Source organism: Eretmochelys imbricata, chromosome 3, assembly GCF_965152235.1.
Source record: "Eretmochelys imbricata isolate rEreImb1 chromosome 3, rEreImb1.hap1, whole genome shotgun sequence".
In the NCBI taxonomy this organism is placed as follows: domain Eukaryota; kingdom Metazoa; phylum Chordata; order Testudines; family Cheloniidae; genus Eretmochelys; species Eretmochelys imbricata.
In genome coordinates, this window is record NC_135574.1 from 31,135,846 (window position 1) to 31,163,259 (window position 27,414).

The 27,414-nt window shown below is 44.2% G+C and overlaps 1 protein-coding gene across 2 annotated transcripts in view; it reads right to left on the reverse strand.

Annotated features, from left to right (window-relative positions):
• The window catches only part of GRHL1 (grainyhead like transcription factor 1), a 64,064-nt gene that overhangs the window by 15,556 nt on the left and 21,094 nt on the right, over positions 1-27,414 (reverse strand). For both annotated transcript variants that reach the window (XM_077812537.1, XM_077812536.1), the window contains exon 9: positions 8,122-8,280. In XM_077812537.1, coding sequence (XP_077668663.1) covers positions 8,122-8,280 — 159 coding nt within the window. The remainder of the gene's footprint in view (positions 1-8,121; positions 8,281-27,414) is intronic.

The window sequence follows — 27,414 nt, forward strand, 5'->3', positions numbered from 1 at the left end:
CAGATACCAAGTATTCTAGTGTCATTCTAAGTAAACTCAAGGGGGTGGTGACATTAAGCCCCAGGATGGAGAACTGGTCAGTAGCCCAGGAAAGATGGTATTTGAGCTGTGGTTTACAAGACTTATCTGTTGTTTAGTGAAGCTTATGATCAACCTTTGTAACTGGTAGTGGGCTTTTTGATTAACAAGCAGTGAGTTCTGCCAAGCTAGAATAAATATTATTTTATTAAAGCAAGGTCCCCAGATGCCTCAGTGAGTGGGGCCAGTACATGTTCCTTAATAAAGATGGGATGTGGAATCAGAAAGGCAGAATGACTTTTGGCAAGGGTGGCAAGAGCAAAGGTCAACCTCACCAGAGATGATGGGGGCGGGGGGGGGGGGGGCAGAGGAGGAACTGGCAGAGCCGACACCACAAGGGGAAAGAGGAGGAGACACGAAATTAGAAATAGAGGAGGGGAGGCCAGCCAGCTCCAGAAATAAATCAGTTCAAAGAGGAAAAAGATGACCCAATATTAGACTTGCAGGACTTCAAGGCAGCGACCAACATCTTTGTTCTATAAGGCACCCAATGTTTTGGTGCTGTGAAAGCAAGCAGCATGGATATATTCTATCATGAGTAATTTTTCCTTATGTTAATGGCCTGTCTTTGTCCCCTAAAAAATGGGATGGAATTAAAAAAAAAAAAATACCAAGGCTGCCATTAACACAACCCACTCTAACTTCAAGACTGAAGGGGCACAACAACAGCCTGCAACATTAACAGAGCAGAAGTGTTGGAATGCAACAGCAGTCGAGAGTCAGTGAGGGCCAGATGGGTCAGTTCAAATTTTGCCTCAGCCCTATATTTTCTTGTTCACACAGGGTTAAGTCAAGTACTTACTGTTAGTCATATGTAATATTTCAGAATTGCAATTTCTCTGTTGTACATTTTTAAGACATGTACGTGTATATTTCCAATATGTATTTGAGGAAATCCTCTTTTGTTACACACCCACAACCATACAGCTGCATGGAACTTGGTTTTTAAAAAGCGATGCTGGTTCTGAGTCACAAGAGCACATTAACAGCCTCTCAAATTTCACATACAACCAAATTCCACTTATTAAGCTTTGGAACATAGGAATCTCCAGATTGGATCAGACCAGTCGTCCATCCAGTCCATATTCTATCTGTCACTGACAGCCAAGACCAGATGCTTCAGAAAAAGCCTCAGGAAAACCCTGTATGAAGCAAGAGTTAATCAACATGGAGAGCCTCTTCCCAATCTCATCAGTTAGAGGGTGGATTATGTCCTGGAGTTTAAGGGTTCAGTTCCCTATTAAAACTTCTGGTTTGTGGGGTAGCTTTTTGTTTGTTTGTTTTTAAATCCTTAAGATTATAATTTCACTCCTGGGCCAGTTTATATCCATTTGTTCTTGTGTCCACATTGATACTGAGCTTAAATAATTCCTCTCCCCCTCTGGTATTTATCCCTCTGATATATTTATAGAGAGCAATCATATCTTCCCTCAGCCTTCTTTTGGTTAGGCTAAACAAGCCAAGCTCCTTGAGTCTCCTTTCATAAAATAGGTTTTCCATTCCTCGGATCATCCTTGTAGCCCTTCTCTGTACCTGTTCCATGTTTAAGAAGGATAAATTCAAACTGGGAGACCAGAACCAGTTGAGACAATGATAGTCAAATTTCTTTTTGAGAATTGTTACCTCATGAAAAATTGGGTTTATTTGTTAAGCACCAACAATGTGCTTAACCCTGTACAAGCCAGACTCTGTTCTGAAGAGCTCATAATTTAACAAACAGGTAGAGGAAGCGTAACAGGATCCTCAACCCTAGAGCCACTAACAGCACCATTATAAGCAGAGCTGTGCGAGTAACTGATTATTCAGGAAAAAGAAAAGGAGTACTTATGGCACCTTAGAGACTAACAAATTTATTTGAGCATAAGCTTTCGTGAGCTACAGCTGAATGCATCCATTGAAGTGAGCTGTAGCTCACGAAAGCTTATACTCAGATAAATTTGTTAGTCTCTAAGGTGCCACAAGTACTCTTTCTTTTTGCGAATACAGACTAACACAGCTGCTACTCTGAAACCTGATTATTTAGGGTGGTGGCTGCTCTAGAAATAAAATAAAATAAAATAAAAAAAAGAGTTTAGTTCAGGTTGAACTGCATCTGAAATTGTTCAGAATTTTCAGTGAAATGAAAATTTCAGGTTTGTTCCTGAGCAGAGATTTGAACCTATGCCTACCATATTCCAGGTGCATACTCTAATCACTGGGCCGAAGCTTAAAAACAGAGGGCAGCAGCACCAACACCTCCTTTGGCCATTCTGTGAATGGCTGAAACTGTGTGTGTCAAATTTGCAAATAATTTGGAGTCAAGCAGAAGTGCATTTTTCAGCAAATAATCTATTTGCTCAAAGTGAATTATAAAATCTGCTGTCTCTTTATTATTAGCAATTCTTGTACACAGCCAGCAACTGCCTGGAGTTTTTTTTCTGTCAGTCTGAGTAGAATGATTTTTCTCAATTCAGTGATAATATAACAACCTGGCATGGTGTACATGGCATGTCCTTACTGTGTGAAGTCTCATTAAATATGAATTAAATAATGAGATAAGCGTCTAGCAAGTAAGTAACAAGACAAGAGCATACAGTAATAATGCATATGACATATGCATGTTGCAAGGCCAAAGGCCAGTGCTCCCAGTCCTTCTGAAGTTAATGGACAGCTCACTTCATCTGTACATTGTGCAGTGGGTCACTACTATTCTATAATGCCTAGACTTCCAAACAGATGTTTATTACAGTGGAATATACAGATCCAATCTCCATGGAAAAGCTTCCCTCTAGCTGAAATCCCAGTTTGAACATTTGGCAAGGCAATGCAACTGCATGAGGGGGTTCATTTCACAGTGAAGTTTTGCTGCAGGTAAATTCCACTGTAAATATCCTCCTTGAATTGAAGTTAGCTAGGACTAAAGGATCTGTATCAGGACAGAAGGAAAGGGTTCTTCCTTATTCTGTAATATACAGACCTAGTAAGCACCTAACCCCCCCACCGCTGTAGACAGAATTGTAGGCCCTGATCCTGCAACTTGCTGCACACAGGCAAACCTGGGTGCCTATGCAGAGCCCTGGTGATGTCAATGGGGTTCACCCATGTGCAACAAAATACAGGCACATCTTTCATTGGCTGACTCATTAAGCAGATTAAGTGAGGGGATCTGGGAAGCAGGTCTTTAGAGAAGATTTCGCATTTCATGAACATCTCTTCTCGCTCTCTCACCTAGTGGGACTGCTAAACACTGAGGATGGCGTGGAGGTTAAAGAAATTCTAGGCATGGCCCAATATCTAAACAAATACTTTGCCTCAGTCTTTAATGAGGCTAATGAGGATCTTAGGTATAATGGTAGCATGACAAATGAGAATGAGGATATGGAGATAGATATTACCATATCTGAGGTAGAAGCGAAACTCGAACAGCTTAATGGGACTAAATCAGGGGGCTCAGATAATCTTCATCCAAAAATATTAAAGGAATTGGCACATGAAATTGCAAACCCATTAGCAAGAATTTTTAATGAATCTGTAAACTCGGGGGTTGTACCGTATAACTGGAGAATTGCTAACATAGTTCCTAGTTTTAAGAAAGGAAAAAAAAAAAAAAGTGATCTGGGTAACAACAGGCCTGTTAGTTTGACATCTGTAGTATGCAAGGTCTCGGAAAAAATTTTGAAGGAGAAAGTAGTTAAGGACATTGAGGTCAGTGGTAAATGAGACAAAATACAACATGGTTTTACAAAAGGTAGATCGTGCCAAACCAACCTGATCTTCTTTGAGAAAGTAACAGATTTTTTAGACAAAGGAAACGCAGTGGATCTAATTTACCTAGATTTCAGTAAGGCATTTGATACGGTGCCACATGGGGAATTATTAGTTAAATTGGAAAAGATGGGGATCAATATGAAAATTGAAAGGTGTATAAGGAATTGATTAACAGGGAGACTACAGCGGGTCCTACTGAAAGGTGAACTGTCAGGCTGGAGGGATGTTACCAGTGGAGTTCCTCAGGGATCGGTTTTGGGACCAATCTTATTTAATCTTTTTATTACTGACCTCGGCACAAAAAGTGGGAGTATGCTAATAAAGTCTGCGGATGATACAAAGCTGGGAGGTATTGCCAATTTAGAGAAGGACTGGGATATCATACAGGAGGATCTGGATGACCTTGTAAACTGGAGTAATAGTAATAGGATGAAATTTAATCGTGAGAAGTGTAAGGTCATGCATTTAGGGATTAATAACAAGAATTTTAGTTATAAGCTGGGGACGCATCAATTAGAAGTAACAGAGGAGAAGGACCTTGGAGTATTGGTTGACCACAGGATGACTATGAGCCGCCAATATGATATTGCCGTGAAAAAAGCTAATGCGGTCTTGGGATGCATCAGGCGAGGTATTTCCAGTAGAGATAAGAAGGTGTTAGTACCATTATACAAGGCACTGGTGAGACCTCACCTGGAATACTGTGTGCAGTTCTGGTCTCCCATGTTTAAGAAGGATGAATTCAAACTGGAACAGGTTCAGAGAAGGGCTACGAAGATGATCCGAGGAATGGAAAACCTGTCTTATGAAAGGAGACTCAAGGAGCCTGTCTTGTTTAGCCTAACCAAAAGAAGGCTGAGGGAAGATATGATTGCTCTCTATAAATATATCAGAGGGATAAATACCAGAGAGGGAGAGGAATTATTTAAGCTCAGTATCAATGTGGACACAAGAACAAATGGATATAAACTGGCCATCAGGAAGTTTAGACTTGAAATTAGACAAAGATTTCTAACCATCAGAGGAGTGAAGTTCTGGAACAGCCTTCCAAGGGAAGCAGCGGGGGCAAAAGACCTGTCTGTCTTCAAGATTAAACTTGATAAGTGTATGGAGGAAAAGGTATGATGGGATAACATGATTTTGGCAATTAATTGATCTTTAACTATTCACGGTAAATAGGCCCAATGGCCTGTGATAGAATGCTAGATGGGGTGGGATCTGAGTTAATACAGAGAATTCTTTCCTGGGTATCTGGCTGGTGAATCTTGCCTGCATGCTCAGGGTTCAGCTGATCGCCATATTTGGGGTCGGGAAGGAATTTTCCTCCAGGGCAGATTGGAAGAGGCTCTGGGGGTTTTTTGCCTTCCTTTGCAGCATGAGGCATGGGTCACTTGCTGGAGGAGTCTCTGCACCTTGAAGTCTTTAAACCATGATTTGAGGACTTCAATAGCTCGGACATAGGTGAGAGGTTTATTGCAGGAGTGGGTTGGTGAGATTCGGTGGCCTGCATTGTGCAGGAGGTCAGACTAGATGATCATAATGGTCCCTTCTGACCTTAATATCTATGAATCCCCTCCGATTCCCCTTCCACCCATGAACCCTCCCAATATTCCAACAGCACCCCTCACTGCATACAAAAATCATGGCCCAGTGTTTAGAACACCACCCTGTGAGACCCAGGTTCAACTTCCTGCTCCACCACAGGCTATCTTGTATCACTAAGAGTTAGTGTAATGCCGACAGAACCCGGTCATTGGCAGGCAGGATCAAACCGGGGACTTCTGGAGCTTCGTGCATGAGCCTCTACTACATGAGCTAAAAGCCAGCTGCCTCTTAGCTAAGGCTGTAGAGCAGACTCATTTAACTCTAAGTGGTCTCAATGCCACTTGATGGGACAGAACACTATACCCAGGAGGTGTGGGGGTTACATTAGTTTCCCAGACCTGAAGAGTAGCTCTGTGTAGGCTCAGAAACTTGTCTCACCAACAGAAGTTGGTCCAATAAAAGATATTACCTCACTCACATTGTCTCTCACATTAAAGATTGTGAGGCATTCAGTTACTATGGTAATGGAGATCACTTAAGTACCTAAGATAAATAGATGGAACACTTAAGTTTCAAGCCTTGGCCACTGTTGACAAATAGTTCTTAGGAGGAGAGAAGGTGACTAATGAGTCATCCTCTGCAGTCAGATGGAGGCATTGCTGCAGGTTGGGACACACAACTAATAGAGGTGACCGGTCAAGTCTATTTTTATACTATTTAAACAGAGCTTGAGCCAATATTTGAGTGATCTGTATTGACAGAGATGTGTTCCCTATGTAAGTCCACTTCAGAATCTGGGTGAGGGACTGTCTATGTGCAACAATCATGCTAAGAAATTACATCCTCAACTTGACAATATTTTTTGGGTGCAAAGTGATGCCCACAGATTAAATCTGAAATATATATTTTACAATGCAGGTCAAATGTATGAGGTATAGGGGAGGAGTCATGCAAAGAGAGAAGACAAAATCTAAAGTGAAAAATTATATAAACGGGGTAACTAACTAGATCTGCTGAAATTTATGATGCAGACTAAAACATTTTCCTCTGAAGCAATGAGCGGAGTGTGGATTTGCCAAATTAACAACTGGTTTATTAAAAGTGAGGGAGTTTGGAAGTCTGTTATTTTAGCTTGTAACTGACTGAGGAAAGGTAGTCCAGGGGTTAGGGCACTAGCCTGGGTTCAATTCTCTTCTCCACCACAGACTCTTAGTTTGTGTCACTTAGCCTCCCTAGGTATATCTATACTGCACACTAAGCCCAGGCTCTGACTCAGGTTTGAGCCAAACACTCCCTTCCATTTACACATAAAATAGTTTGGACTTGAGTCCACAAGCACTCAGGACCTGCTATGGGGGTTGGTCAGAGCCCAAGTCCTGCTGTCACTCTGGTCCAAGCCCTGTTCAGTTTGGAAACAGGCCAAACGACAGACCTGAGTCACAAAACCAGGTCCCGCAGTCCCCGGCTTAGTGTGCGGAGCAAAATGAGGATAACAGCACTTCATTTCCTCACAGGGGTGTTGTGGAGGGATAAATACATTAAATTGCGAAGACCTTTTATATACCACTTTTCATCAGAAGAGCTCAAAGAGACAAACCTATTTTTTAAAAATTATTGAGTAAATAGTGAGCAAAAGAAACCCTCAGGAAGAACTAAAGGTAAAATTTTCATAAGTGCCTAATTCCCATTTTCAAATAACTTATGTGTTTAGGAAAAAGTCTGTGGGATTTGGGAGTCAAGTCACGTCGGAGAAAATTTTCACAAGTGCCAAAGACACTATTCTGGCCCTGCTTACAGTATAGCCCCTGTGATGGGGCAGAATAAGGCTGGGTAAGTGTCCATCCATGCATTATAACTGGAGTGATAGTGACAGAAATATTAAGATTAAACATGCAGTGTTAGGCAATTTTTAATGGTAGCCTGCACTTTGGGGTTGAGAGTTCAGAATTTGGTTGGAAGAAGCCCTGGGCTTATAGGTGTGCTTTTTTGCTGTTCCTGGGAAAGTCTGCCCAGATTTGGATGAGTTGTAAGCCATGAAAAATTGTCATTTGTGAAAATGTGGTCAAGTTTTTAAAACTTCCACCTCCTACAATGCTGCACTCACAGCTTTAGGTGCTCTACACCTGTGGAGAAAAACCAAACCATAAGCGCCAAGCAGAGCGCTCATAACTGAGGCATTCAAAACTAGTGGAGACTTGAAAATTTTGGCCTCAGTTTCCCCAACTATAAAATGGTATTAGTGATACTTCCCTATCTCACCAGGGCAGTAGGAAAACCACACACATTACTGGTGAGGTTCTCAGATATTTTTATAATGAGCACACTAAGAAAGCACACAAAGAAATAGAAAATTCCATATTTAGCGATTTTGGTAAAAAATAGACTTGTTTGTTCCCTGCCTCAACAGAATTTCAAGTTTGAACTGAAAACCAAGTATATAGAGTTATTTGCCGTTGGCAACTGTGACATTCAGTATCATCTCCCAATGACCATTCCCAAAGTCAACACTGATTGTGCCTAAAAATGTTTTGCAACACTCCAGCATTCTGAAGGCAGCAAATTTGTCTGAGGTCACTTCAGCATCTCTGAACCAGTTTTTTCCCCCTTACAAACATCAAACACATACGGAGTTTTCAGAGATTATCTAAAATAGCATGTGTTAGAATCATAAAGGAAAAGGTCATTTACACTAAACAGAGCTGGAGGGACAGCCTTCCCCAAGCCCTCATTTGCAAACTGGCCTGACCTTACCTTGTCACAGAAGACTTTAATCTGGCAGTAGGCCCTGTGGATGGGTTTGTTACTCCTGTTATTGTAGCTGTAGGTGTCAATCTGAATGTTCAAGGGCAGCCCTTTAACTCCTTTCTGAGAGGAGAAATCTGTGCTGAGGCAGTTTACAGAAATAAAAACCTGTAAAAGAAGAAAAAAGCTTCCATCAGCAGCAATACATACATTCTTAGTGTTTGCTTCAGCCAGCCATACTGAGTCACAATGTAACGACTCCACTTGGGTTTACTGTAGGATTTGAATCCAAGACCTTCAGAACTAAAGCGGTGAGTTTCTACCACATAAGCTAAACGACTGCTCGCATGAATCAGTGGATCAGCTACTAATGGGGTTACAAAGACCCATCCTCCTAGTGTGGATTACAGCAACAAATATCAAACCTCATGCAGACTCTAGTTAACTTCTGAAGATTTTTATGCCCCAAGAAATATTTTGCCTATTGTAACCCCTTTTTAGGGGAAGAAATCCTTTCAGGCCCCATTTTCACTGGCCAAAAGAACAGTGTTTAAAAACCTTACTTAAAACCGGGGTCAGACATGCTTTCAGCAAGCACAACTGAAATCAGTTTGGATAGTAGCAAAACCATATTAGCTCCATGATCAAATTCTACTCTTGAGACTGATCAGTTTTTAAATAGAGTTATTTAATACGGGTTCCAATCCAGCAAAGACCTAAGGACGTACTTAACATACAAGCACTCCCATTGACTGCAGTGAGATTACTTATGGGTCTTAAAGGTAAGCACGAGCCTAAATCTTTATGGGATCAGGGTCTTGAACACTTCCTAGCAGTGTTCACAACATCCTGCTAGCGCTCAGAAAAAGGAAGTGGAATATGAATCCTTTTTCATTATTCAAACTAAATGAAAATGTTAATGGGAAAAGTAATTTTTTTTAAATAATTTCAGTTTCATAATGCAAGGGCATGGGTACAGTTGCAGATGTAGAGTGCTGTGAGTTAAACCCGCCCTCAGAGAGCGTAGTAGGGAAAGCACTGCAGTGTGTTCACACTGGCAGCTGCAAGCACACTGGCATGGCCACATTTGCAGCACTTGCAGCAGCATTGGGAGCGGTGCATTATGGACAGCTAACCCACAGAGCACCTCTTCCCATTCTGTGGCTGGGGCTTGTGGGAAGAGCGTGGGGGGTGAGGGACATTTTGGGTCCTGTCCCAACGCCCCGTGATGCATCGCTTCGCATTCCAGCAATCCCTGTGCTTCCGTCCACATTTGGTGCCATCTTTCAACATTTTTTGTACTGTGCGCTCGGTCTTCCCTTTCAGTCTGCGGGACTGGAGCCCGAACTGCTGAGGAATATGCTGATGGGTCTCGCCAGCACGTCACAAATGGCAGTCGAGTTACTTCTTAAGCTACAAACTGACAGTGAGGAGTCCAGTGATGATGTCGACTTGCATAATGCACATGACACGAGATGGCTTGTAGCATTCATGGACATTCACCGCAGTGGATCGCCGCTTTTGGGCTCGGGAAACAAACACTGAGTAGTGGGATCACATCGTCATGCAAGTCTGGGATGATGAGCAGTGGCTGCAGAACTTTCAGATGAGAAAAGCTACTTTCATGGGACGGTGCGCTGAGCTCGCCCCCACCCTGCGGCGGAAGGACACGAGATTGAGAGCTGCCCTACTGGCGGAGAAGCTGGTGGCTATTGCAATCTAGAAGCTGGCAACTCCAGACAGCTACTGATCGGTCACAAACCAGTTTGGAGTGCGAAAGTCGACCGTTGGAATCGTGTTGATGCAAGTTTGCAGGGCCATTAATCGCATCCTGCTCAGAAGAACCATGACTCTGGGTAACATGCACAATATTGTGGCTGACTTTGCACAAATGGGTTTTCCTAACTGCAGAGAGGCAATAGATGGCACGCACATTCTGGCACCGGACCACCTAGCCTCTGAGTACGTTAATTGGAAGGGGTATCTCTCTATGGTTCTCCAGGCGCTTGTGGATCACCGGGGGTGTTTCATTGACATTAACGCAGGCTGGTCTGGAAAGGTCCATGATACATGCATCTTTCGGAACACAGGCCTGTTCAGAAAGCTGCAAGCCAGGACTTTCTTCCCAGATCAGAAGATCACCATAGAAAAAGTCAAAATACCCATTGTGATCCTTGGAGACCCCATTTACCCTTTAATGCCGTGACTCACGAAACCCTACACAGGAAGCCTTGACAGCAGCAACGAGCGGTTCAACAGGCTGAGTCGGTGCAGAATGACTATGGAGTGTGCTTTTGGCCATTTAAAGGGCCGCTGGTGCTGTCTGTATGGGAAGCTAGACCTGGCTGATGACAACATCCGCAAGGTTATATCTGCATGCTGTACCCTCCATAACATTTATTAAGGGAAGGGTGGAAAGATTCACTCAGGCATGGACCTCAGAGGTACCAAATCTGGAGGCTGGATTTGAACAGCCAGAGAGCAGGGCAATTAGAGGGTCCCAGCACGTGGCTGCAAGGATTAGAAATGCCTTGAAGGAGTAATCTGAGGCTGAAAGCCACCAGTAATGTTTGCTGCCCTGCATGGGAGTGAAGTGCAATGGTTCCAATGTTAGAAGAAATCTGTTTGCTACACTGACTTGCAGTGCCTGTTGCTTTCCTGGGCTAAGGTATCTTTTACTTAATGCAATAATAAAGAATGTTTTCAAAGCCAAAAAATCCATTTATTAAAAAGAAACAAACGCTTGGGAAACAAAGGGCAAGGGGGTGCGGTTGGGTGGGGAACAGTACAATCATAGATTTGCATATGTCCTGTTATCATACTCAGCCTTCCTGCAATGAGTGCTGCACTTCTGGCTGGCTAAATGCATGAGATGGGGGTTGAGTGCAGTGGGTAAGGGTCGTAGTTTGCAGGGCTGGGTGGTGAAGCTACAGGTGTTGGATGCAGCTGGTGGCGATAAGAACCTGGATGTTGGGGAAAGTGGATTGGAGGTGACATGGGGGCACAAGGGAAAGTTTTGGGACAAGGGCTGCAGTGGGGGAGGGGAGAAGCATGGAAGTGCTTCGCCTGTAGAGCGTCTGCTTGGCACTCCATAATGCTTAGCAGCCGCTCTGTGGTTTGGTGCCGGCAATCCACATTCTGCTGGCGGACCCTCCTTTCACTCTCCCGCCACTCCTGTGCTTTTTGATTTTCATTAAGGGACTGCTGCATTAGTCATGCAGCATGTCCTCTTTGCTTCTATGTGGCCGCTTCCTAATTCTTTGGAGTCTTTCGGCCAGCGATAACACGTACGGCTGAGATCTCAAGGTTGCATCTGTAAAGCCAAAATGCAACACTTAACAGAGGTAGCATTGTTCGCACCAGACAGAGCAATGATTCGGTGGTACTTAAAGACAGTCTACACAATAGCAGAAATTGCACGTCCCAAAGCAAGCACACATAACCCACAGGGGCCCCAAAATGGTGAGTAAGCAGATGGGCAAGTGGGACTGACTGTTTCACGGCTGTGCTGTCCTCTGGGGTTCTGTGCCTTGGAGAGAGCCAACAGCTGCAAGGGGCCCCTATACTGAATACTTTCCCCACATTTTCCACAGGAGTTCGTCCTGGAAGATATCTTGCTGCTGAGGGTGACCTGGGAAGCAAGGGAGGGTCTTCTACTACAATGCAGCTTCCGCCATGGCCCATATGCAGCTTGCCCGTGTGCAGCAATGGTCCCCCCGCCCCTCTCGGACAGCGGTGTGGACATGTTAGCCTTACTGGGACAAGAAGCACAGTAGCTCTGCCAAGGAACCTGCACAAGCGGATTGCCCAGCTTCTGCATGAGACCTTTGAAGAGATCACTGAGGCAGATTACCACAATGTGAGAGAGAGAGCACATCAACGCCCTATTCCGCATCTAGGCATGCATGCAGCCCTAACCCTCCTCGCCCCAAGAGCCCGCACCGAACAACTTCCTTCCCAAAATAAAAGCCAATTTCCAGGCACCTCCTCTGGTGTTTGTTCTTTCCCAAGCACCGTCCGCTGCGACTGGATACCTTCCTTCTGGCTTGAAAACAGCTCCTGGCTGCATGCATCTAGGGATACCAGGCTGTCTCCCTCCCCCGCAGCACCCTCACTCCTGCTTTCCTCCTCCTCCTCCTGCCTTGTTGAACTGGGCTCTGAAGTGTCCATGGTGGTCTTCGGAGTGGAGGTGGGGTCACCCCCAAGTATTGCGTCCAGCTCTTTGTAGAAACAGCAGGTCGCAGGGGCAGCATCAGAGCAGTGGTTTGCCTCACGGGCTTTGTGGTAAGCATTCTGCAGCTCCGTCACTTTAACCCTGCACTGCAGTGCGTCCCGGTCATGGCCCCTTTCCATCATGTCCCTTGATATCTGCCTGAAGGTATCGTAATTCCTACGGCTGCAGCGCAGGTGGGATTGGACAGCTTCCTCCCCCAAACACTGATGAGGTCCAGCACCTCACCATTGCTCCATACTGGAGATCATCTGGAGCGTGGAGGCATGGTCACCTGGAAAGATTCGCTGAGCGCTTCCACGCCTTGCTGACCAAACAGGAAGGGGATTTTCAAAATTCCCAGAGAATTTAAAGGGCGGCTCTGACGGTTGGTCACCTGAGGACAGGGCAGTAGAGTTCAAAGTGATGACCAGAGTGGCTAGAACAGGCATTGTGGGACACTTCTGGAGGCCAATGAGAGTGCATTAATAGACCAGAGTGTCCACACTGGCACAGCAGTGCTCCAGCCGGGGCGCATCAAGCGTTACGCTTCTCGTTGAGGAGCATTACCAGGAGCACTACAGCCGCGGAGTCCAGGCGCTATATGTGCCTTGCAAGTGTGGACGCATCATGAATTAGGGCGCCCAGGGCTACTTTAATGCTCCCTAACTTGCAAGTGTAGCCATGCCCCTAGATCTTAGTAGTAGCAGAGGAATGGAATTTTCTAGTTGTCCTATTTAGGGGCACACTGAATTAGTACTTCCCCAAAAGATGAACCCATTCAAATGCCAGGCTCTTATACAAGGGTAGTCCTCATTATCATGAGGGCTTAGAAGCGGCTGAAACCAATGACAGCGAATTACCAGTAAGTTATGGATCAAGATCAGTCAAAGCATTAGAATGGATTCCTCTTTCCTTTCATTCAAGAATAAAAGATAGGAATCCCTTCCCATCCTCTAAAGAAAGCAAGGATTTCAGAGCCAGAGGCCACAGTAAGTACCTTAACCAAGACTTTGAAAAATATTGCTACAACATCTAACTGCAAGTTTGTTTTGCTTATTATAATAAACTAAAATTCTAAATATCAGTAGTGAGTGAGGGACCCCTGCTGGTATTTAACTGGTATTACAATTTGCAAATTGAAAACAGCTTACCCAGTTTAAAAAATAAAGGTGTTTTTATGCAGCATTGTTGTCATAAGTTGCAACACGTTTTACAAGTATTATAAAAAGGGGGGTAATCTAGTAAGTATTACAGGTGAGAGACAAGTTATTCCTGTTTCCAAGGGATTTTTTATAAGAATACTGTCTGCAGCACTGAGAAGGTAGCTTAATTATTATGAAAGAAGGTGCATATCTGCACTAGATTTGAGGTTCCCTGATAAAATTGTTACTAAAGTTTGATTTTCAAAAATGCACATGCAATTAATATGAACAATGGCATGCACAATTAAGAAACACAGCCAACGTGACTGTCGTGTCAGGAGAGTTTCATGCAAATGGCCAGATATGAAGGTAGCTATTGGCACGCACCCTTACCATAGTATTGCATTATCACTCTAATCGAGCACACAAAACAGTGTCGTTTTAAGAGTCAGTCCCTTAATGTCTCTTTGGTTGCCCACAATCTCTGGGAAAAGATCTAGCGTTAAAAACATATGAACTGTTCACACATTTTTCAATAAATATCTATGAATCACTATGGCAGTAGTATGGCAGCTAGCCCCACTTTTGAGAATTTTATAAGAACGAACGAACTACTGCTACCTGACATTTTAGGCTGTGCACTGAATGGATTTTGCATGGAAGCAGCAGCTAAAGCCCTATGATCCTGTCAAATTGATTCTATACACTTTTGTGCAATATTCCAAAGCAACAGTGCTTCAGGTTTTTGATTTGAAGGAGGCAAATACGTAGCTAAATACCATTAGAGCTGGAAAAAGGTTTTAAGAGTTTTAAAAGTAAACCACTTATAGTAAATTCACCAGAATGGTTTGCCAGCTTCTAAGCCACCCACTCCTCCCTGATCCCCCACAAGATGGTGTGGGCATATCAACATAGCCAATATTGAGCTATTTATAAGATGCAGTGCAGATCTAGGTCCTGCTCATGTAGCCTGTACTCGGGTAGAAAGCTCTGACTTCGAACAGATGTTTTGTCTGAGTAAAGACTGAAGGATTGGAACACCTGAGAGCATTTTGCATTGTATAAGGGAGTGAGTGGAGGACTGAGGAGTTTCCTCTGGTTTTGGATTTGTATAATGGATAATGTTGTCTTATAAGCAGAAGTGTTATTTTTAATTAGTACCGACTCCTAATGGTTGCATGTATATAGCTTTGTCTGACCATAATGAATGTTTATTGGTGTAGGTCCCTTGTGTCTGTATCACTTTAATGAAGTAGGAATATTTGAGAAAAAGCAAAGACTGTTTTCCTCCAGAACACATGTGCAGATACAGCTATTACGACTGGTTTAATAGAGCCTTGGAACTTTCAAAAATATATCATTTAATATTACACCTCTAAGCTCCAAAGCACATGGGGGGAAATCTTTAGACTAGATAGGCATCGATTCCTTAGTGCCATTTTCCTTTGGTTGGGAGGTACTGGCATTCTCAAACTCTAGGTCTCTCTTTTCAGCTTTCTTTGCATTTGCTGGAGGTGGCGGTGGGGAGAGAGGTTTTTGTAAATTCTAATCGACTGACCATGCAGAGCATCCTCAGCACTGTAGTCTGAAGTTAGAAGTTTCTGTCTAGATGCTAGACATGTACAACATTGATGGACTTCAGTATACACATCCCCTATTTAATCCACTAGTTCCATGTGAATTTGCAATTATTCATTTACCAGGTAGCAAGGATTTTTTTCGATTTGAAAATAGCCTTCATTTGATTAAGTCTGGCTTTAAAGGCTGAATCCATTTCTAGGATAAATATCATTATTCAATCTTCTACATTCTAGAAGAGGGAGAGAGAGAGAGAGAGAGTCCTAAATCCTAGTCTTTTCTCTCTACCCCTTTTGGATACAACAGGAACCAGTCTAAACTGGCCATATGCAGAAACTCAGCTTAATTCAACATGATGTGTCCAATCCTAGTGTGAGAGTTTCACCCTTTCCATAGCAATATGCTAGTCGTCTGATGCCAAACAGATTGCTTTAAAACCCCACCTGAATGGAGTCTACAACGGTGTTCTTGGGAACAGTTTTTCTAGTTAAGTGTAAACTTGATTTCACAGATCTTGGGAGACAGACCAGTCCTTGCTTACAGACAGCCCCCCAACCTGAAGCAAATACTCTCCAGCAACCACACAACAAAAACACTAACCCAGGAACAGGAGTACTTGTGGCACCTTAGAGACTAACAAATTTATTAGAAGTTAAGTACCCTCACACCTTCTTGTCAGCTGTCTAAATGGGCTATCTTGATTATCACTACAAAAGTTTTTTTCTCCTGCTGATAATAGCTCATCTTAACTAATTAGCCTCTCACAGTTTGTATGGCAACTTCCAACTTATCTGTGTGTATATATATCTTCTTTCTGCATGTTCCATTCTATGCATCTGATGAAGTGGGCTGTAGCCCACGAAAGCTTATGCTCTAATAAATTTGTTAGTCTCTAAGGTGCCACATGTACTCCTGTTCTTTTTGCGGATAAAGACTAGCACGGCTGCTACTCTGAGACTTGATTTCTTTCAGTCACTTGATTCAAATCTGTCCTGAACAAAGTTCTTAAAAAAACACAAGGGTGAGTGACTGACCCAGCTACATCCCCACCCCAACATTTTCAGAAGAGAGAAAAATGTAACCACAGAAGTCATTCAGCATCTTTAGCCTGTTCAGCAAGATTCCTCTTCAGCTGTCCAACCTATTTTTCTGAGGGCAGTTCCACATTCTTGGCTAGATTAAGATTTGCTTGTTACTTTTCAAAAACATTTTCATTTTCATCTTACCTCCCAGGATTCAGCTTTAAAAAGAGATGGCATTTAAAAAGCACAGGACCGTCAGCCCCAAATGTTCAAAACCCATGGGTCAGGCCCCAGAAAGTAAATAGCTTGGCTTAAAAAGCATGAGATTGTTACTGAAAAAGAGAGACATTTTGGGTTATTTTTGCCTTCTCATTTTGAGATGTTAGGTGATACCCGCATCATATTTTTAAATTTGTCTCTGCCACCAAGAGGTCCAGAAACTTACTTTTATTCTTAAAGGAAAGCTGAAATTCCCCCCTAATCACACAGCTCCTGGAGCTGGGAATTTGAGGGGGGGAAATATTGTGAGTGTTGGCAATACTGCATATACAATTTAGTATCAGGGAAGATGCATTTATGTGTTAACTTTTATTTTACACTTCTATAGTCCTTTCCATCAGAGACTCTCAAAAAACATTACCAACAGTAATTAAGTTAGCTTCCCAATGCCCCTTTGAGGTCTGTAAGTATTATTCCTATTTTACAGAGCGGAAAAGTGAAGCAACAAGATTAAAGCAACTTCTCCAAGGTCACAGAGGAAGCCTATGGCAAAGCAGAGCAGAGAATCCAGATCTCAGGACTCTCAGTCTGTGCTTTAACCACAAGACCATCTCATATTTCAAGGAAACCTGCTGTACCTACCTTAAAATCTACAAGAAACACATCATTAATTTTAACAAATGCAGGGATCTTTTAAAAAAAACTGATAAATTAAGTCAGAATATCTGTGATGTGCCCTCAAGGAAGAGCAGCAGATGCAGCCAAGAACTTTTCCACACAGCAGTTTTTACTAACAAGACCTGCCTTTCAAACAAACCAGGAAAAATGAAAAAGTGTAATTAAAGCACAATCAAAGCACTGCAGAAGCTTCCCGGTCACTGAGCTGAAGAATAGCTTCTTAATGAAGTCCTGTGTGCCCAAATCCCTTCTCTTCAGTTTATCTTGGCACCACACAAATGATTCCCACAATTTAATTTAGTGAGCAGCCTAAATAGTGGAGCTTTCAAATGAAGGTAAATGATGTTCACTGTACACATAGTAATAAAAAACAGGAGTCACCGAAAAGCAAGCAAACAAAATGGTTTGGGAGATATTTATACTCCCGGATCAGGGCCCAATCCAGTGTGGCAATTCCTATGCTCCTAATATTCACTGTGGTTTTATTTTTTGAAATACTGCAGGCAAATCAAATCCTATTAATTTCCATTCATGCTACATTATTCTTGTACCCAGAAGAGTAAGATACGGTCCAACAATTCAAAGACACATTAGGTACTGTTTTTATAGTCAACATTCAGATAAAGCTCCAATTCTTTTCTAATATACCTGAAGGCAAAGTGCCTCTAGTTTTTGACAGAAAGTTCTGCAGCCTCATTTGCATCTCTTCAGCTACGTGCAACTGTAAGCTTTCATAGATTCCAAGCCCAGAAAGGACCACTATGATCATCTAGTCTCACCTTCTGTATAATACAGCCCATAGAACTTCTCTATAATAATTCCTGAAGCGTATCTTTTAGAAAAAAAAAGAAATCATTGATAAAGAATCCACCACAATCCTTAATAAGTTGTTCCAATGGTTAATTACTCTTACTGTTAAAAACATATGCCTTCTTTCCAGTCTGAATGCATCTACCTTCAGCTTCCGGCCACTGGATTTGGTTATACTTTTCTCCAGTCACACCCTGGAGACCAACCCAGACCTCTACCCTCTCTCCCCACCCCCAAAACTCCTGCACAGCCCATCATCAAATATTTGTTCCTCATGTAGGTACTTATATAGACTATAATCAAATCACCACTCAACCTTCTCTTTAGGTTACTGTACCAAAGTCTTCATTAGCTCCACATGCAGAGGGCATGCTCACCAACTTATTCTGCACAGACTTATTTCCCAACAGAATATCCTCACATTTATCAGATGTGAATGGTCTTCACTGAAGACTGGCTCCTTGGCAAGTATGAGGTTTTCAGTTTAGCAGTTCTGACTCAAAGTTCAGAAATAAGTACTGGAATCATTTCCTTAAGGTAACACTCGCTCCAATAAGTCAGCCAATTTTTTAAGTGTACTTTAGAGCCAACAGACATCTGGAGAATATTTAAGCCCAGTGTGTATTTAATTCATGGAGTCACATACACTGTGAACGGGAACTTGAAGTGTGCAAGGCACCACCAAATTTCCACTTTGGGCTCTATTCACAGATGCTTAAAATACTTGGGTAGGCCTCCCTCGAGCCTTGGCATGCAGAGGCTAAGCAGGTATCCCCCTCCCCCAAATCTACGATACAGGACTGACAGTGGTTTATTGTGCTTTGAGTAGGGCTGCTCTTTGGCACTGCAGCAGGGAGCATTGAGCGAAGGGTGGGGCAGCATGTGCTATATGCTGGACCAGCCAGCACACAGGAGCGCACACAGGCAATCGGTCCACTCCCTGGGCTCAGCGGTGCAGTGCCATGCGATGTGGCCTGGCTGCCACTGGCTCACAGGACATGTTCTGCTCACCCAAGATGCTTTTAGTTTTTGGTTTGACTCAGACTTCTTGCATCAATCCAGAGTATCTGGAATTCATGTGATCGAGTTTATGCTATTTCTAGCTCATTAGCTAGAGGCAGGTTAAACTGTAACAAGCACCTTCTTAAGGGTTTCATTTGGATACTTTATTCTTCTTGAATTCCAGTCCTAAAATGTTAGGGAATATTCCTGTGTCCTCCTAAATAGGTATAACATTCCATCAGAGAACTGACTGTATATGCTGTACCTAGCATCTTGGGATCCTTTGGGTGGATAGTCACTATAACTAGGCTTGGAATTTTAATTGGTAAATGTTGGTTTTGCCATACACATACAAACCACCCCAAAAATATTTCTATCAATAAATCAAAATGTACAGGGCAAAATAGCAAAAACGCTGTTGAGAACCTAGAGTCTAAATCCAGTGATTTAGACTTATGAATTGGGCTGGTTACAAATGGACTAGCAAATGAATAGTAAAAACATGTATGATTGATTGAAAAATATTTACTTTGTATATTTTGACATATGATTTAACAATTTGTGTTTTAACAGTTTATAAAATTTTTTACTTTTGAATCTCACTGTCTACTGTCATTAAATAAGTTTGATCCCCATAATTTCCTGCAACTGAAAATTTAAAAAAGCTTAAAACAAACTGATATTATGTCAAAATTATATTTAAAAAATTTGAATTCTGCCAATCCTGTCTATAACAAGCCACCACTGCCTGTTTGGATTCATCTCCAGACCAAATACTGTTCACAGGAACAAATCTTAGCCTCACCAAATGTCTTCGAATAAGGAGAGGCCCATCAGGTCTTAGCTTGCCCTAACTTAGCTTAGTTAGGAGGCCTTCACTTGCCTTCTCTGGAGACAGTGCACTAGTTTATATGGTCTCTTTGCTGGGCTGCAGAAAGACTGTCACACTAAAACTATCCCTGCATAAGCACAAATGTAACTAGGATGCCTACAGTACCTTTCTTGCCATGGTCTGGGGGGATGCAAACTCCAGGGCAAGCCCCCACCTGGACCAAAATTTAAAAGCGTACAGCAAGGGGATGCAGAAAAGAAGATGTGGGAGCTCCTCACCACTTCTTTTAAGTGGGAGCCAATAAAGCCAGTACATTTGTCCAGACTCAATAAAAGGGTTTGAGGACTATTCAGGTAAGGGATAGTCAGGCGAATTTATTATTCTGCCTGCACTAGTTCACTCATAAGATTGCTATGTCTGTGATTGTGTAGTGAGAGCACTCATATACTTCAGAGATGGAAGACATAGATGTGCCTAGACTGACACCACCACAGCTTCATGATACTCTGTCAGCATCCGGACACAAAATGGTATTCTGGGCATGGAAAAGAGATTCTAACAGAGAGCTGCTGGTAGCTTTGCCTTCTGTTCATGGAGTCAACTCAGTCTTGCAAAAAGGGTTATATTACAACTTCTTTTGATGAATGGTTGACTAAGCAGCTTTAGGCCTGGATTCCACCCAAGTCATTCATTGTCCACCCAAAGAAAAGCTGCATTAAAGCAGAGAGATTTTTAATTTAATACGGATGGCCCTTAGCAAGTTGTTTTTCTAAGACCACCTTCAGTAAGTATTGTGAAAACAAAGGGAAAAAATCTCTAAGAGACAAATTGTCAACTCTTGCTGGGAACATTTTCGCTTCTAAAAAAGACAGTGCTCATGAAGATCAAACAAGATGTAGCCAATTTTGATGCTGTCACAATATTTATTCCTTTGCCTCCCACATGCTTCATGGTTTTTGCATCACAGGGAGGGGAAGCCAGGGGAGCAGACACGGAGATAAAAATTGGGCAACACATGCATGTGTGGGCTTCACACCCAATATATGGATTGTTTGGTAGATGTGCAGTCCTGTTGCATGTGTTATGGCATCACTCTGGGTATCCCAAGAACCAGTCTATCCAGAATCTACAGTAGCAGGACTGGTGAAAATGGAAACAGGAAGAAAATTCCATGAAGGACATTCAGCAAGGGCATGAGACAGAACAATACAGCAACATCCAAAGCTGAAATCTTGCCATGGAATGAGTGCATTAGTTCAAGTTTGACAACTATGGATGGGGAGGAAAACCTTCAATTTTCCACAGCAAAAATAGATATTTCAAGACATTCAGTTAGCTCTTCCTCTAATGGAACAACCCCAGGCTGTCGGTACCTGTTACCACTGGGCAGCAAAAGGTGATAACTCCACGGAAAAAAAAAAAAAGCTTAGATCATCAAGTCCTGTGTTGTATTGCACAGGATCTGTTTTAATACATCAGAACTTAAATCAAAAATTTGCGTCCAGCTTGCAAGTGGTTAAGAATGAGTGAAACTTGGGTTTGTGCTCCAGAATTCCAGGATAAATTATTTAAAAATCCGTTCCTCAGAAATGTGTACGTTTACTATGACTTCCTCTCCACACTTCATATGCTGCACTCACTTTTGCCCCATGTATTTGTGGTTTTACAGCCTTTGCTTTAACCTGACACCTTTCTTTTATTGGAAATGCAAATAGGCATTTGACTCACCATCCGCCCATTCACATTTCACAGTTTCATTCCCAAACTAACCAAACCTGTACCTTCGTAATGCAACCAAAGATGTCAACACCTTATTTTAATGAGGCATATGACTGATGGTTCATTAGAATGGCATCCATATATATACATGCAATATTCACATAGAAAGTTAAAATTGTTCCTACAGTGAACGCCAAACAAAGATTATGCTAGAATGTATTAAAATAGTATCTCAGACCCACCCAGACAAAAATAAGTCTTTGTCAAATCACAGTGAGTGATCCACCCTCTTCAGAAAAGTCAGTTCAGTGAAACAGACTCCTGCTTATTGCAATACATGGGCAGGTTCCACTGTACAGAGAACACCCATGCTAGGCAGCCTCCTGTTTCAAGAGACCAGCCCAAACTATCTACAAATGGTTTGGGACAATGCTTCTCCACCTTTAGTAGAGCAATTAAACAGCTGATTGTCTGTCATTTAAGATGTCACTGAAGTCAGGTTTCCCTGCAACTTTTCTTAGGCAGGAAAGAGTGAAAAAAATACTAAAACTATGTCCAATTTCCGGGATCACTCACAATAAAGGTTCTCGGGCACCAAATGCCAGAAGTGCGGTACATATTACTACCTTCTGTACCCTAGCTTTAATGAACACAAGTGAGGGAATGTCTACACTTTAATTAAACACCCACGGTTGGGCTGGGTCAGCTGACTCTGGCTCATGGGGCTTGGACTATGAGACTGTAAAACTGAGATGCAGACATTTGGCTTGGGCTGGAGCCCAAGCTCTGGGACTCAGCCAGAGCCCAATCATCTGCACCTCACTTTTACAGCCCCACGACCCCAAGTCAGCTAATGCCAGCCATGGGTGTTCAACTGCAGTTCAGACATAACCTGGCCTAAGGGACATCTACCTTGGAACTGCAGGAAGCTATGCTGTTGATTTAGAAGGTGGGTCTCTTTAGCCAGCACAAAATTGCATTGGAGCACTGTACTGTTAAAGATGTCATTTGTACCGGATATAAAATCCCGCAGATAAAATCGCTTGTGTTCACTGAAGTATCCCATGGAATCTTTATAAGAGGAGTGTTAATATCTGTATCCTTGTCAAGTTCCAAACTGGGTAAGTCCATTCTGTCTAGCTACATCTCTCCCACAGTTTGAGCTGAGCAGGCTTCCTTGCCCCAAACTACTGGCTAGTACTATTAAACTGCTATTACCTTTCACTCAAGAAGTGGCCATATTTCCAGACGTGGGAAATGATCCCTGGATATTGTCAGCCTTGTACAGTAGAACATATGGATAACAGAGGATTTAAAAAAAAAAAATCAGGGGAGCCAGTTCAGAGCCATTAGACTCCAGATTACAAAGTATGATGGCTAATTCGGATTCCTGCATAGCCAGCCAGCCTTGAGGAAGCCTGACTGGCTGCATTAGCCAACTCTCACAGACTTGAAACCAGGCCATGCCCCCAAAATTTAAGGGTCAGGATGTTCTGCACATCTAATGTCACACCAGTAGAGGTGGTGGGACAGTGACGCTTGTTGTGACTGGAAAAATGGAGAGTGCTGGGGCCAGGCCATAAGATTTTTATATAGAGACCATATTTTTGACAGTGAGGGCACCAGTGATGATATTCATGGTTATTAAAGCAGTACCTAGAGGCTTCACCTGAGAGGAGAGAGCCATAGAGTAAGAGATAGTTCCTAGCCCAAACAGCTTACAGTCTAAGTCAGGGCTGAGCAAACTTTTTGTCCCAAGGACCACATCTGGGAATAGAAATTGTATGGCAGGCCATGAATACTCACAAAGTTGGGGTTGCGGTGCGAGAGGGGGTGAGGACTCTGCCTGGGGTTGCAGGCTCTGGGGTGGAACTGGGGATGAGGAGTTTGGGGTGCAGAAGGGTGCTCCTGAGGGCAGGAGGAAGATCAGGACTGGGGCAGGGTTTTGGGGTGTGGGAAGGAGTGCAGGCTCCAGCTGGGGGTGCGGGCTGCGGGGTGTGCCTGGGGATAAGAGGTTTGCGGTGCAGAAAGGTGCTCTGGTCTGAGATCAAGGAGTTTGGAGGCTGGGAGGAGAATCAGGGCTGGGGCAGGGGGTTGAGGCACGGGGGAGGCTCAGGGATGCAGGCTTGTGGCGGCTCTTACCTCAAGCGGCTCCCAGAAGCAGCAGCATGCCCTTCTCCAGCTCCTACGCAGAAGCATGGCCAGCCAGTCTGCACGCTGCCCTGTCCACAAGCACTGCCCCCACAGGCCACAGTTCCTGGCCAATGGGAGCTGCGGGGTCAGTGCCTGGGGAAGAGGCAGTGTGCAGAGTGGAGCCCCATGGGTGCCCCTACATGTAGGAGCCAGAGGGGGCCATGCCGCTGCTTACAGGAGCCAGGTGGAGCTGCCCCCGACCCTGCTCCCTGGCTGGAGCACCAGAGGGGGGCCATACCACTACTTCTAAGAGCTGTGTGGAGACAGGGCCAACTCTAGGCACCAGCAAAACAAGCAGGTGCTTAGGGCGGCACATTTCTAGGGGCGGCATTCCAGCCCCCGCCAGCCTCTGCCTGCTCCCCTAAGCATGCCACCGCCGCTCTGCTTCTCCCTCCTCCCTCCCAGGCTTGCCAGGCGCGAAACAGTATTCCCACAGTATTCTTGCCAGCAAGTTAAAGAAGTATGGGCTGGATGAATGGACTATAAGGTGGATAGAAAGCTGGCTAGATTGTCGGGCTCAATGGGTAGTGATCAATGGCTCCATGTCTAGTTGGCAGCCGGTATCAAGTGGAGTGCCCCAGGGGTCGGTCCTGGGCCCGGTTTTGTTCAATATCTTCATAAATGATCTGGAGGATGGTGTGGATTGCACCCTCAGCAAGTTTGCAGATAACACTAAAGTGGGAAGAGTGGTAGATACGCTGGAGGGTAGGGATAGGATACAGAGGGACCTAGACAAATTGGATGATTGGGCCAAAAGAAATCTGATGAGGTTCAACAAGGACAAGTGCAGAGTCCTGCACTTAGGACGGAAGAATCCAATGCACTGCTACAGACTAGGGACCTAATGGCTCTGCAGCAGTTCTGCAGAAAAGGACCTAGGGGTTACAGTGGACGAGAAGCTGGATATGAGTCAACAGTGTGCCCTTGTTGCCAAGAAAGCCAATGGCATTTTGGGATGTATAAGTAGGGGCATTGCCAGAAGATCAAGGGACATGATCGTTCCCCTCTATTCGACATTGGTGAGGCCTCATCTGGAGTACTGTATCCAGTTTTGGGCCCCACACTACAAGAAGGATGTGGAAAAATTGGAAAGAGTCCAGCAGAGGGCAACAAAAATGATTAGGGGACTGGAACACATGACTTATGAGGAGAGGCTGAGGGAACTGGGGATGTTTAGTCTTCAGAAGAGAAGAATGAGGGGGGATTTGATAGCTGCTTTCAACTACCTGAAAGGGGGTTCCAAAGAGGATGGCTCTAGACTGTTCTCAGTGGTAGCAGATGACAGAACAAGGAGTAATGTCTCAAGTTGCAGTGGGGGAGATTTAGGTTGGATATTAGGAAAAACTTTTTCACTAGGAGGGTGGTGAAACACTGGAATGCGTTACCTAGGGAGGTGGTGGAATCTCCTTCCTTAGAAGTTTTTAAGGTCAGGCTTGACAAAGCCCTGGCTCGGCTTTGGCACGCCCGGGGGAGGAGGTGGGGCCAGGGATTTGGGGAAGGGGCTAAGACGGGGTGCAGTTAGGGCGGAGGGGGCACGAAAAAAAAAGCGGGGGCGGCAAAAATCCTAGAGCCGGACCTGTGTGGAGCAGCCCCCAACTCTTCTCCCCAGCTAGAGCGGGACAAGCCCCAGACCCCGCTCCCCAGCAAGAGCTTGAGGGCCAGATTAAAATGGCTGGCAGGCCAAACCTTGCCCATGGGCCATAGTTTGCCCACCCCTGGTCTAAGTAGACAAGGCAGAGGAAAGGTAGGAGCAAGGAAGTGCTATTGTCCTTATTTACAGATAGGGAATGCAGGCAAAGAAAGTAAGTGACTTGTTCAAGGGGACATGCAGTCTGGGGCAGAACAAGGGGCTGAACCCAGATCTGCCAAGTCCTAACCCAGCGGGTGAATCACGCTTCCCATTCTTCCCGTGTGATCAATGGCATCAGCCATGTACACCTGATGCCCTCACCAGCACCCTGCCCATTCATCCATCCCCCTGGCTCCAAACTTCTGAGCAGCATCAAGCAGCTTCGCTGGTTAAGCCACCAGCCATAAAACAATCGTTTTTCCCCATGTCACATTCTTCCTCTCACACACCACCTTCCAAATTAAGTAATTCAGAAGTGAAGGTGGGGAAATATTTAGTCAAAGATCTCACATCTGTCACTGGCTCATACAAGCTGGCAGGGCCACCTTCAGCATTTCCCAGCCTTCATTTCAGTATTCTCTCCCCCATTCAGTTCCAATGCATTTTCCATGATATCTTTCAATCTTCCTTCATTCCGCCTCCCACCCACTCCAAAAATGAAACCCCTGTGGAAGGATTCTCCCCTGCCTCTCAGACCAGGCTTCCTCCTGACCTTCTGGAGCACCCTCAGCTCTTCACCACCCCAGGGGAAGGCAGCACCAGGGTCTCACCCCTTATAGGGTTTAACAGTCCGCTGCTCAGCCCAGTGAATATCCTGACTCACCTACTCCACTATCATTGTGCGGCTTTCTCGAGGCTCTTTGTGCTGTCTCAGAGTAGCCTGCAGGGGGCATTGGGGAGCTGCTGCAGGGATAGTAGTAGAGTACAACAGAACCTGCTTCTCTACACCATTTGATTTTGGAGTTACAAGCTCCTCCCACACGTTTACATACATGAGTGCACAGACAGTGCACAAACTCGGTCAGCTACACTGTCACAGTCTTTGCTCAGAGCATCACTATATCCTGCATCAGGTCTCTGATGCATCACAGTACCAACACACATGCAAAGCTCTGGGGTTGCAGCTGCCCAGTTACAGGGCATTCTCCCTGCAGAATACCGCAAAGAACCAGGCAGCACTCAATGCAATGCACACTATCCCTTAAACACCTGTTTCAAGCTACTTCAGTTTCATGAAATAAGCGTTTTCTGTTTCATACACTGAAATGCAGGAATCTGTAGGCTTTTCATGTTTAAAAGACAAAGAATATTTTCATGCCATAACAGTGTCATTATATTTTACAAAATCCATGGTGCACACAAACTCCATTAGAAAATGTACATTTCCACGGCCGACTTCTCTTTTCTTTTGACAAAGCATCTCCGCAGCTGTGGATTGTTACTCCCTGGAGCCCCACGTCAAGGATGCGTGCTGGGAAGAAAGGCTATGTACCCACAATGCGCTGTATCACAGTTGCTGGAGGCAGTGTCATGGGATATTTTACTTCACGCTTCTAAAAAACACATTTATAGGTGTCAGTCCAGTGCTCAGGTTGCCTATCCCATAAATTACATCATACACATGAACGAAGACCTGAGCTTGGCAAGACAACTGATATCAGGGGCGTGCACGAGGGGAGGTGGGGGAAGAGAGAAGCAGCAACACAAACTCCCCCCAGTAATCGTTGGGGGCACAGAACTCCTCTGGCCTTGGTCCTGCGGGGGAGGGAAGAGCAAGTGCCTGCCAGGGCTGGGGTGGGGGGCATAGAACATGCCCCCCCAAAAGGCATCAAAGTTAAAATTCTGCGCATGCCCCTGGCTGGTATGGATGCACAGCACCCACCACCATTTGCAACTTTCTCTAACACAGGCAAATCTCTAACATTCAGCAACAGCCCAAGCCATTCCCACAGAAGACTAGAAACCAGAATGAGTGGGGGAGAGGGAAAGAAAGCCACACAGTATCCCGGGATGAATCCTTTGGCTATGGGCCTACCATTTCAGATAACGGAAGGGGCTGAGTAAGCACCCACCAGATAATCAAGGCTCCACTGTACATCAGTTTGTTAAGCGCTTTATCAGTGTACTATCACTGTCATCATTAAAAATAAAGCATTGTACTTATTGCTTTGAAGGACTTCCCTGTAGCATGGGAAGCTCAACTCTTGCCTCATTCCCCACCCTCTCCATACACTGCACCACACAAGCTTTTGTAAAAAAAGTGA